The sequence below is a fragment of the Gouania willdenowi genome, chromosome 9 (assembly GCF_900634775.1).
Source record: "Gouania willdenowi chromosome 9, fGouWil2.1, whole genome shotgun sequence".
NCBI lineage: Eukaryota > Metazoa > Chordata > Actinopteri > Blenniiformes > Gobiesocidae > Gouania > Gouania willdenowi.
The window spans coordinates 5822750-5835533 of NC_041052.1; the positions used below are offsets into that span (position 1 = coordinate 5822750).

At 36.4% G+C, this 12784-nt stretch overlaps 1 protein-coding gene across 3 annotated transcripts in view; it reads left to right on the top strand.

Annotated features, from left to right (window-relative positions):
* The window catches only part of slc23a2 (solute carrier family 23 member 2), a 42632-nt gene that overhangs the window by 14496 nt on the left and 15352 nt on the right, over positions 1 to 12784 (top strand). For 2 of the 3 annotated variants that reach the window (XM_028457296.1, XM_028457297.1), the window contains exons 2-4: positions 6756 to 6976; positions 10935 to 11033; positions 11825 to 11941. In XM_028457296.1, coding sequence (XP_028313097.1) covers positions 6872 to 6976; positions 10935 to 11033; positions 11825 to 11941 — 321 coding nt within the window. In that variant the 5' untranslated portion in view covers positions 6756 to 6871. Of the gene's footprint in view, positions 1 to 2923; positions 2973 to 6755; positions 6977 to 10934; positions 11034 to 11824; positions 11942 to 12784 lie in introns of those variants that run through there. The other variant, XM_028457295.1, reaches the window with a different exon arrangement.

The following is a 12784-nucleotide window of genomic DNA, read 5'->3' on the forward strand; positions in this document are numbered from 1 at the left end:
AAATGATTTCTAACGCTACAGATCTAACAAACCATGTAAGCTCATAAACAAATTGAGATGAGTTGGTGGAGCCACAAACAAATGTCCTCCCCTGTGCTGACCCAGCGTGCACGCCCTCCACCGATGGTGTTTCCATGGTTATAGATCCAAGTGGTATCTATCTACTGTCTACCAGCCCAGTGCCTACTCTACTCTGTTATGGGTTAAAAATGACCACAGCAGTTCTTTTGTTCCTCGTCGTCTTACTAAATTCCTCCCTGGCTTTATTTTTCCTGTTTATCTGCTCTGTGCAACTGAATCCCACCAACACACCCACACAGGTTTCTGCTTTTATCATTAATCCATTTTCTATCTGAGAATGTGGAGGATTTTTTTTTTAGTTTTATACATATATATATATATATATATATATATATATATATATATATATATATATATATATATATATATATATATATATATATATATATATATATAAATAAGAGCTTGTATCCTGTTTACATAACCATTGCTCTGTTTCATTTCTCTTCTCTTGCCTCACTTCCTCTTGGCCCTCTTGTTTTCTCCTGTCTGTCTCATGTTGTGTAGCTTCGTGTGCGAGTGAATGGATTTCCAGTCAACACTAGCAGACACAAAGCACAGGGCTGAGTCAAACTGAGCGTTCTTGTCTCTTGGGCAACAGCAGAGAATGTCATTCTACGGTTGCACGCGTGGCTCTTCTGGTGTTAGCTCATGCCTCATCACACCATTGGTCCCCTAGAGGCTGCTGGGAAACATTCTGTTTAACTCACAGCTGACTCTCAGTACAACACAGAGGTCAGATCTGTTGTTCTTTCTGCACTTTGCTGAGGTCTTTAAAAAGCTATCATTTACATTACTAGTAGTAGTAAGTGGACTTGAAATATGTTTACTAATGAGAACTCAAAGCGTGTCTACTAGTAGGCAATTTTTGTATTACTAGAAAGGTCTACTCATATCTTGTAAAACAATATTTTAGTTTCAAAATCACTTTAGTAGTACTACTATACCACTTTAAGTCTACAAGTAGTCCTAGTAAAGCAAAAAGATTGACTAGTAGTGCTAGTAGACCTAATGCAAATGAAGTAGTAGGGATTATGAGAAAATCCAGCTCCCTGATTGGTTTTAATCATTTTGAATGCCAGTGACGAGCTTGAATTTTTTTATTAGCATATAAGGTTTACGGGTTTTACTAGTGTCTAGGGCTGGGCCATATGGTCCAAAACTCATATCTCTATATTTTTACTCAAAATGGTGATATATACGGTATAAATCTCGATAATTTTAACTTGATGAAGTCTGACCAAAAGTACAATTCTGAGTTACATTTGCTGAGGCAAAATTTCACACAGGCACATTTCTTAAACAGCTGCACGAAATATTCCACTTTTGGCTTTTTCTCCTCACAGGGACAGCATGTGTGAGTGAGTTCTGTATTGTGGCTTGTTAAGGGGAAGGTCTGGGTTAGTACGCACTCAGTGATCCATCTTACTGTGTTTTTCATGCTGTTCTGGGAAGTAGCAAAAGCTCATAGAATTAGCATTTTAAAACAAAATAAGCTATAAAAATACAAAAAAATGTGTTATTTGATATTGTAATTTTCTATATCGCCAAAACAGAGAACTCAATGTATCTAGAATCTTGATATATTGCCCAAGCCTACGAATGACACTTTTTTTTTCTTCACTAGTAAAGTGTACCCGTGCACTAGTCCATGTGCTCCAAATTTGAGCATTAATTAAGCTTAAATATGGTTGATGTCACTGATATTCAATTCATGTTAAAACGGCTTGCCATATAAAATAGTTTCATGTTTTCTGCCAGTCTCCTAAAATGTATTCCCAAAAGGCTGTACAGAGAGCATCTGCTTATGTTATTATAATAACTGAAGGGGAAAACATGACTTGGGTGTTAAAGTCCTGTGGGGTGATTTCTAGCACAAAGTGCAACTGTTGAGCTTTTTTATTTGGTGTAAGAATAATCCGCTCTTTATTCAGTGAGAAGTTACAATACATTCTTGGGATCAATAAATTATTCAACGATCTACATCATAAGCATAAATGTACCACCCAGGGTTAGAGATGCACGATATTGTATTTTTGGCCAATGTGACAATATTTTTACAACTCATTTGGTTGATAACTGATGCCGATACTGATATTGTTCCCCCCACACCTACTTGAAGTGATTATCTACGGCAGTTTCTGTTGTGGAAGAGAGTAGTATCGGCCCAAGAAAATTGGCAGTCTGTATTGGTCATCTGCTAAGGCTGATGGGAAAAAAATCTGTATCGGCCCTAAACAATCTATATCGGTCGATCCCTACTTTCAGATTGAGTGCCTCGTGCTCTCCTGCATTCTGCTGCCCTAACACGAGATGGCGCTGGTTAGTTCCGCCTCTCCACGGGCGATGATGCATCTACGTGTATGTGTCGATCAAAAAAGTTGACATCAGTCAAATATATCTGCATAATGGCAGACATACGATACTTAATTTTAAAACCAATATCGGCCAATATCTATAATGGGCTGATATTATCGTGCATCACGACCCTGGAAGTAAAAGTTTGTTTTATCAGCAAGTTGAGACTGAATCCGGTAATCTATTTGAAGCTACTTAATCATTCTATTGGGTAGTGCTTTTAAAACACCTGCTACATGTCCTTTGCTCCCTTTATAAAGCTTCATTCAACCTCAACCTCTGAGATTCGATTTACACATAATCTGTCCCCCACAACACTTTACTTGTGATTAAATGCTGCCTGTCAAATTAACTTGTGTCTCACCTCCCTCCTCCTTGTATCTTTGACCCACTCTGTTCCCCCCTTGCTCCTCCTCTTTCCACTCTTCTCCTGTTCGCCTCCTCTTCCTCCTCTTTCCCCTTCTCTCTTGCTCCTTCCACACAGATGCTCCCAGCCGCCCAGCTTGACAGGAGCGATGGGATGTGTCCACTAGGTATTACACCTATCCCAACATCTTACACTGCAAGCAGGGATAGTGACTGGGTGGGAAAGATTATTTAGGAGGAGCATAAACACTTTAAAGTGTCAGATAAAGGCACTGGCAGTGAGTTTCTTTTGGAAGACGTCTGCTGACATTTGATAAGTCTCTTCCAGGAAATGATACACGGATGTAGCCTTTTAGGGTTGAACATATTGAGGTATTAATCTTATTGTGGAGTGTCCTTGTGTAGCTCCTTTTAGTGGGCCCATACTTGGTTCTAATTCCAACAGCAAAAGTGAAGAAAGATTTGAATTTAGACGATGGAAATGGATTGAAAACAAACCTCAGGCTTTAGACATCGAAGCCTTGGAAAGCAATTTTTTACTGTTTCATAAAACAATAGTTACCGTACCTTCAAACGGAGATTATGTTTAATTGATACACTTACAGAAAGTAGGAGTCTGTAGGATGACTGTCAGTTATACAAACATAATAATAATCATTAGTGTTGGATCCCAGTTGAAACATGTTTTAAAGCTACTAAGTGACATTTTTTTTAAACTGTATTTCATCAAAAAGTTGTTCTGATCAACTGCTGATTAGGGCTGGGCGATATGGCCTTTTATAAATACCGCGATATTTTTAGGCCATGTCACGATACACGATATATATCTCGATATTTTGCATTACCCTTGAATTAACACTTTGATGCACAAAATCACACCAGTATGATGATTCTATATGTCTACATTAAAACATTCTTGATCATACTGCATTAATATATGCCAATTTTAAACTTTCATGCAAAAAAGGGGATATCACAACTAAGTCAAAGTTGACATAACTGTATTTATTAAACAGTGAGTGGCTCAAACATAAAATTGTCAACAGAAAGTGCACGTTCTGTGCAAAATTGTCACAGAGACATTTCAAAACAAGACATTAGTGCAGGATGCAACTCACATGGCATTTCAAAACACAAAATTAAAGTGCACTTTTTGTACATAATACCACTACAATATTTTAAAACAAATAGTGCCCTTTTGTGCATGTTGTCATTAAGATGACATTTAAAAAAAAAAAAAAAAAAAAAAAAAAAAATCAAAAAAAAAAAGTCCGCGAGTTTAACGGTATGGTCATTTTCAACACCGCACAGACTACAAGCTGCGATATATCGAGTATATTCGATATATCGCCCAGCCCTACTGCTGATGCTGAAAACTCTGCCAAAAGTGACATTTCTCATGTTTTCACGGATTTAAAACAAAAACAAAACAATGTTCACGAGGTGTCAGTGAACCACATCAGACCTTGTTAACCTCACTCCTCAATGCATTTTAGCTGGAAGATGATTGCACTTTATTTTCATAAAACATACTGGAAACTTTTATTGACGTTTGTGGTTACTATTTAAAAAATTATTTAAAAACGGAATTAGAATCAGAAAAGCAAAAGTTAATTTTTTTTGAAAAATTTAATTTGACACTTTGATAAACTTACCACATGTTTTTTTATATTGGTACTGGAATTACAGTTAGTTACGACTTACTTGTTCATGCAAGTTTCACAAAAAAAATGTATGAATTGTATTTCATACAATTTTGTACTTGTAATGGTGAAATTTGAAGTTATTGATATCGCAATTTATATCACTGTTGAGTGTATTGTGACATGCAAATCGTGAACCGTATCGTCAGATGCATGGCAATGCACACCCCTACTATTGAGTCAGTAACAAACTTCCAAGCAGCAATTTCTACCTCTGACATTTCTTTTACTGAATCCCTGTAACTTTTAGATGACACACAAGTAATTTTGTTTTTATGTGCTTAAAACAAAGGTGGGAAGAAGAAACCATTGCTAGCAGGTGATAGAAGACAGTTTTCTGCCTTAGGCATTACTATGTAACAAGTGAAGATAAAGCACATAAACAAAACAATGGCTGGGTTATACATTGTCAGCATGGTCTCTTAAACATATTAAAGTTGATTCAGCATTTAGGATGTGGTGGTGTTTTTAAAACAAAGCGATACGGAAAAAAAAAAAGCCTTCAACAACACTGAGGATTATGGAAGCAGGGGTCAGTTAAGGAAACTGCTTACTGTGCAGCAGATTGTAAACATATTAAACTGCCAGTCAGAGTTCCTCAGTTTAAATGGATCAACCAGTTGGATTCCAAAAACTTTTGTGTAGAGGTGGAACATTGGTTTGAATGTCTCACATGTTTTGTATTTAGAGTGCATGTTTTTATTATACTCTCTACACGTGAAATATGCAAAGCTTACAACATTTTAGATTCATTGTAGATGTTTGGGAAAATATCTGAATTAAGTTAATGCAAAAATGTCATTTTGAAACATGAGCTTTTCACTTATCAAGCCAATGAATCATTGTTCAAGACAAATTGCCAACCTCTCAAAGCTGTTGAGGTGTATTTTTGGATTTTTGTGCGATTCCCATCGCACAACACTCTGACAGTATCTGATGTTAATCACGTTTGTTTGATTATTAATAATAATGCATTGAATTTTATAAAGTGCTTTTTCATAGACACTCAAAGCACTTTACAGATTATAGGCATTATTATTTCATTCCACACTTAGTGGTGGTAAGCTACTATTGTAGCCACAGCTGCCCTGGGGCAGACTGACGGAAGCGAGGCTGCCATAGTGCGTCATCGGCCCCTCCGACCACCACCAACACTCGCACACTACATTCATACTAGGCCATGTGGGTGAAGTGTCTTGCCCAAGGACACAATGACAGATACTACTGGAGCGACTGTCCCCCACTGTGGCACCTGGAATTCTCAATGGTCTCCCATCCAACTACTAACCAGGCCCAGACCTGCTTATCTTCAGAGATCTAACGAGATCAGGCAATGTTAGTTGATTAGATAACATTTCTGTTGCCCTGAGAAGGTGGAAAAAAAAGTCAAAGATCCGTACGTATAAATCATCAAAAGGAAATTATGGGATGCCACATGTTGATGTTGATCACACCCAGACTATTGATGTTGGCATCATCCAAACACAACAGTGAGGCTTACACCAGTTAGATGATTAATCGTGACGTGACACTTTCTATCCATCCATCTATCACGGGATGACATACCTTTAATTCTCTGAATTCTCTCTCGCTTCTTCCTTGTCTCTTGATTTTTTTCACATAGATGTTTGTTGTGTAGTTTACAAACGACTTCAACCAAACCTTGGTAGTTCGCAAACAACCATTTGTTGAACATTTCCATTCAGTTTTATTAGCTTCTTGATTTATTTATTTTTAGATAACCACAGCAATTATTGACAGCACATGTAACTAACTATTTGATTAAATAAGGAGATTGGAAATGCCAAAATATTTTAATGTGAGGAAGAAAAACTCAAAACTTTTTAACTAGTAAGTCATTCATATGTTCGTATTATTTGTTTTACTTAAAGCTGCTGCTTTTTTTTATTAATCAGATATAGTGTAGGCCTCAAAGATAATTTGCTCAAAAAAAGATGTAAAAGTGTTTACTGTTTACAGTGGAGATCAAAACAAACTTTATCTGATTTTTAAAAATTAGCATTTCCAGCCACTTTAGTAAATATTCTATATTCTTAATATTTGATCCTAACAATGATTGCATTTTTTTTCTGCTGGACTGGAGAAAGACAAAATGAAAAACACAGATGTTTTTCCATCAACATTTTCTACCCCGCTGCTCGTGCTTACTGTTACAGGAGTCTTAAGACAGAGATTACACTCAGAAAATAATGATTTTTCATGTTAATCGCACATATTTCTTCACAGGTGGCCTGGCAGTGCTGGACAATGTGATCAGACTGAAGGATTCATCAGTCGTCTTTACCCCAGAGAGAGATAAAGGAGGAACAGACAAAGACAGAGAGGATATCGCAGCCGTAAAGATGGGCGTTGGAAAGAACACCACCTCCAAAACGATGGAAAGCAGCAACGAAGGAGGGAAATATGAAGAGGAGAACAAGCACGGTGCAGAATTCTACCCGATCCCGGTATGAAACTGTTTAATTTACCAGTGACGACAGAATAATCTCTCACAAAGATCAATAACGTGATAGCTGTTGCAGAAATCCTTTGGTTCAATTCCCAGTGTAGATCTGGGACCTTTCCCACTTGATAATTCCACTAACTTTTTTCAGGAAATTAACTTTAATCTTCTGACATGTTTTGACTGTCAACTGCCAGTCTTCTTCAGAGGCCTCTGTCAGTCGCTTTGATGTGTCCTTGATTCCAGCAAGTTCTTTTTCAATATTATGTTATGGTTTAATTCATTCAGACAACTTTTTTATTTCAAGAAATTTACTTTGGCAATTGCAAGTCACTAATCATGCCAGCAGATCAGTCTTCTCCAGAGGCATCTGCTGGTTGCTTTGATGTGTCCATGACTTTTAAATCCAGCAAATTATTTTTCAATAATGTGTTCAAATTTGATCTGAAAAAATGGAACCATAACATATTATTCAAAACGACAAAAATAACTGGAATTATTACGCCAAAAAAAACCACTCATTATTTATTTGTTTCCAAAACCAAAATGAAAAAACAGAAAATTCCTTGTTTTTCAAATTCAAGCTCTTTTGCTTCCGTACAGAAAACGAAAAACGAACTCTTTATCCATTTTCTCCATTACCGATTGGCCAAAGTACGTGACCCGGAGGTGTACGCTCATCCGACGCTAACAGCAGTTCGGCATGACAAGATTGCTGCTTCCTTTTTGCTTTAGCTGGTGTTGGGCACAGAACCTCCTCACCGACATTTCGGAGGATTTAGAGACTCCTAAGTGTTGCAAAGCTAAAGATATTGCGGAATGTTTAACGCTTCACTTCCGGGTCACGTACTTTGGCCAATTGGTAATGGATAAAAAGAATAAAGGTGTTCGTTTTCCGTTTTTCAAATTCAAGCTCTTTTGCTTCAGTACAGAATACGAAAAACTAGGCGTTTTCCGTTTATTCATTTTGGTTTTGGAAACAAATATCAAATGAGTAGAGATGTAACGATTAATCGTAAGGCAGTTAAAAATCGATTCGTAAGTATCACGGTTGATATCAATTTTCTGAAAATTGAATCGCAGTACTTTTTTTAACCAGCTATCCACAAGTGTAGGCGGCGGGCGGAGTCTGCTAATACTTTCTTTCTAGCCGCCTTCTACTCTTAAATATGTTTATAAATGATTCATCACCCCTTAAGCACCAAAAGTATATCTGTAATATTACTTGAATCTCTGTAAAAGTCACGTTTTTCTATTAGCTGTGTCTGCTAGCATAGCTTCTCTTCTTCACTGCAAGATATCTGCATGCCAACCGACCACTGTGTTCCCAGCGCCCTCTGCTGGTCCAAACAAATATGACGTAAATCACTGCAATCACGGTTTTTTTTTTTTTTTAAGTCCAATTGTTAAGGCACAAAATACATTTTCAGTTGCACTTTTAAAAGAAAAAGAACTATTATGCAGTTTTGCATTGTTTATTATAGAACCAGAATTTAAATTAATAGGCTTCATTTTCATTTGTATTATTCCTTTATTTATTTCATTCAAGATTTATTTTTAGTTAAATTGCATTGTTTTGAATAGTTTATCAAGGAATTCTTTTGACAATAAAAAATAAAAGGAAAATAGTACAGTATTTTCTAGTTTTTTTCCAAAAAAAAAAAAAATTGTCTACAGTCCCATTTTGTAAAATAAATCGTGAGAGAATCGTATCGTGAATCGAATCGAATCGGGAGTTGAGTGAATCGTTACATCCCTACAAATGAGTGGTTGTTTTTTTTTTTTTGTTTTTCATGTTTTTGTAACATAATGAAAAACGAATGAACAAATGCTACACTGATTGTTATTGTAAGTATGATTAAATTATGTATTTAATATATTAATTCAACAACACTTGCTAAGTCATGTCTGTGATTTCTCTTTGCTGTGTGAAGCTTTTGTTGCCTGTGAGCGAATTGTTTTGGTTCTCAATGCACAGCTTTTAGTTAAGTGTCACCATTTTAAACTGTGTTGTTTTCAGGGGAAAAAGCTTTAATAAAATAGCAAATGGTTGAGGGATTTGCATAGTGGTTTGTATGGCATCAGGTTGCATGTGCTTTAGGCAAAGAAATGTCACTGTTTTGAACATTTTTCAAACTCCTTATATCCCCATGCAAACTCAATTCTGTTATGGTAAAATTAAAGAGTATTTCTTAATTTTTGTGCCATATTCTTGTGTCCTAATTCTTTAAAATAAATGTTCTTCTGATGCAATGATTTTTATATTTGTTACTAGTGAAAAACTAATAAACAATAAATAAATTATAAGACACAGGCAAGCTACAATGCCCTCATGTAAAGGATTTTCAATATTCACGAGTGGTGAAATGACCCTAAAGTTGGAGACCAAGTTTATATTATAAATTAAATCAGAGATCAGATAAGTATTTTTTTGGATTTCAAGAAACTGTCACCCAAAAACCAATGCATGTTCCAACCCCAAACCACAACAAACTTTTTTCCAAATTTGAGGGGCTGGCATGTCCACCAGATAGGATGTATATTCTCAGAGTAGGTGGAGCTGTATTACTGTACCAAATTTCCTATGTGGTGTAGTTCCTGGGATATTGGAAGCTGAAAATGGAAGAAAAATTAGGTCTAGCAAAAAGTGCACAAAAGCTGACATATACCCCCCCTTGCAAAATTGTCCGTATCTCAAAAAGTATTCATCCGATCAAACTAAAAATTGGTAAGAATGTGTTTACATAGAATGACCCTTCTAAATTTTTTTTTTTAACTTGAGCAACACTACAGATTGATTGATTGATTGATTGACACTTAAACATTGTACGTCATCTGTCCATAACAGATCACAGCAGCTAAACAAGAACGTGTCAAGGCTGAGAGCTTCCTCTGCAGAGCGTGTTGTGTCCTCATATTACCGTCTGATTGAGACTGTCCTTTGTATTGCAGTAATATAAAAACCACCACTCCCTACTGCAGGGATGTTGAGTTGAACTAATTTTGGTTCAGGGTCCAAATACAGACTAGGTTGGTCTCACCTGTGACACAGATTATAACAAGGAAAACAAGCTATTTAAACAATACTCATCTGTAGTTTGTACTTCCACGTATTAATGATATGTAAAGGATTTAAGGCACCAACAATATACAAGCATTAAGTGACAGTTATCAGCCTCTGCAGGATCGTCACTTGTGAAATTCATTTATTTTGTGACCAATTTTTATTTAATCGAAGGACATTTTGTGGAATGATTTGAGGAAAATTGTAGAATTTTTGAAAAATGTAATAAGTTCTTTTACTAATTTGAAAAAAAAAAACGACGTATATTGTGGAGTTCCATTGAATTTGTATATTTGGAGGAGCTGAGATATCTACAACTGAAATGTTTTGCAATTTTTCCACATTTTTAAATTCTCCTGCGGGCCACATTGGATGCTCTAAAAACGTGGTTCCCAAACCTTTTTTGTCTTTGTCTGACTACAACATTTGCATCGACAACTATTTGAAAACAACTATAGAGCATAATGATGGATTTAACACATTTTAAAGAATCTCATTTTGTAAATAAGTGGAAAGAAACAGTATTTAATGCAGAGGTTTCCAACCTTTTTTGGATCATGACCCCATTTTGAAATCAAGAATTTCTGGCAATCCCAAAGATACTTTTTTTTTTTTTCAAGAATTAGTTTTTGTCCACTCAGATTTATATATATATATATATATATATATATATATTTTACTGCATTTTAGTTTAACTAGGTTTATATTTCACTAAGCGAAAGTATATAAATACAGTTGTTTAAGATTGGATGATGTTTTGATTTAAAAACATCACTGACTTAGTGGCTCCTGAACAGATTTATTTTTATAGTTTATCATTTCATCTCACGCCTAGGCTGCTCTAAAGGGCCGGATTTGAGTTTGACACGTGTGTCCTATTGGCTGTGTATTTGTGTAGGTGATAGTGAATGGAGTTGGTGCCACCAATGGCGACCAGGATACTGAGAACACAGAGCTGATGGCCATCTACGCAAAGGAAAATCACGAAACAGAGAAAGTGAGTTGAGAAGTGAAAAATGAAATCTGTTTTACCAGCTTTTATAAAAGTGCTGAGTGGCAGCTTGTCACATGACTTAAAAAGCTGACCAGTACTCTTTCAGACTTATATTTGTCATCTTTTTATGAACAGCAGAATCACAGTTTAGGGGTGTCCCAATCCATCATTAATATCGGAAATCTCTTCCATATCAGAGAAAAATAATTAAATTGGTCTGCATCTAAAATCTGTGATACAAGCAGTTCATTCCAGCATCTTTTCAGCAGCTGACAGAACTAAATACTGACATTAGAAAAAATAACTACAGTGAATTTGAAAGGTTTGCTCTTGAAAAGGACAAGTTTACATGAAGAGGGAAAGACGATGAAGCAAAATGGAAAAGTGTAAAATGATGCAGAGATAGTTGTACTCTGAAATAGAATTCAGTAAATTATGAAAAGGAAACAATGGAAGGTCCCAGTTATTAGATTTCATAGAAGCCCTTTTGTTTTGAACACAGGAATGTTACCATTAAAAAACGGAAGACAGAGTGACTCAAACTGTCTTCACTACCTTTCCAGGTCATTGTGTTTTTCTTTTCTTTTTTTTTTTTTTTTGGTGCTGTGTAAATAAGATTGTATCGTAATTCCTTCACAAACTTTCCAACATTCATCGTTCATTAAATCTTACCCACATCCAATTTTCTCACATTGACCTCTGAGGTGTGATTCTACAGTCAGTTTCCTGTTCTCATTAAAAAAAAAAACTCCCAGAATGCTTTTCTTCAACATTCATTTGTTTGTTATTTGTAGAGCTCCATGTCTGAGACGTTTGACAGCAAAGACAACATGGATGCGAGGAGGATGGATATGATCTATACCATTGAAGACACCCCGCCCTGGTACCTGTGTGTGTTCCTGGGATTACAGGTAAATCCTCTGCTGAGATTACTTTAGATTAGGGGAAAAACCGCAGCCTTGCAGATTCACTTGATGACTAGGCGGCATTTGAATGATTGTTTTTCCGAATCCTCTCCGTGCAGCTTCTTGCAGATTTGTTTTTCCTCCAAAACTTAACCTACACACACACACACACACACACACACACACACACACACACACAGTGTGTGACCCACAGCTGTCGACATAACAGTGGTTGAGTGGAAAATTGCCTGCTCTCTGTTACCTCAATGTGATTGTAAACCATCTATTAAATCACTCTCATTGCACAGATGAGGTCAAGGTGATGATTCATCATATAAAAGGAATTAATTATGATCCAAATACCAGAGGTGAAGGTAACGGATTATAAGTACTCTCGTTACTGTAAATGAGTTGCGTTTATTCAATTCATCTTTATTTGTATAGCGTAAATTACAACAGTCATCTCAATGCGCTTATCAAAATATAAAATTCATAATAAGAAAGAAAAAACCCAACAAGAACCACATGAACAAGCATTTAGCCAGAGTGGGAAGAAACAACTCCCTTTTAACAGGAAGAAATCTCCGGCAGAACCAGGTTCAGAGGTGGCAGCCATCTGCGTCAGCTGGTTGGGGTTAGTGGACAGAAGGACCAACAGAGCAGGATAGAGAGATAGAACATCAGAGTGTCCCAGACTAGTTGAACTGCCATCATCAGCTTCACCACAGCTGAAACAGAGAAGAGAGAGAAGGGCGAGGAGAAGGCACTGACTTATTGTAAAGGTGATGAATCTCTTCCCGTTTATTGGTAAATTAACGGTGACTCCAAGGTCTGTAAATGCGACCGTTT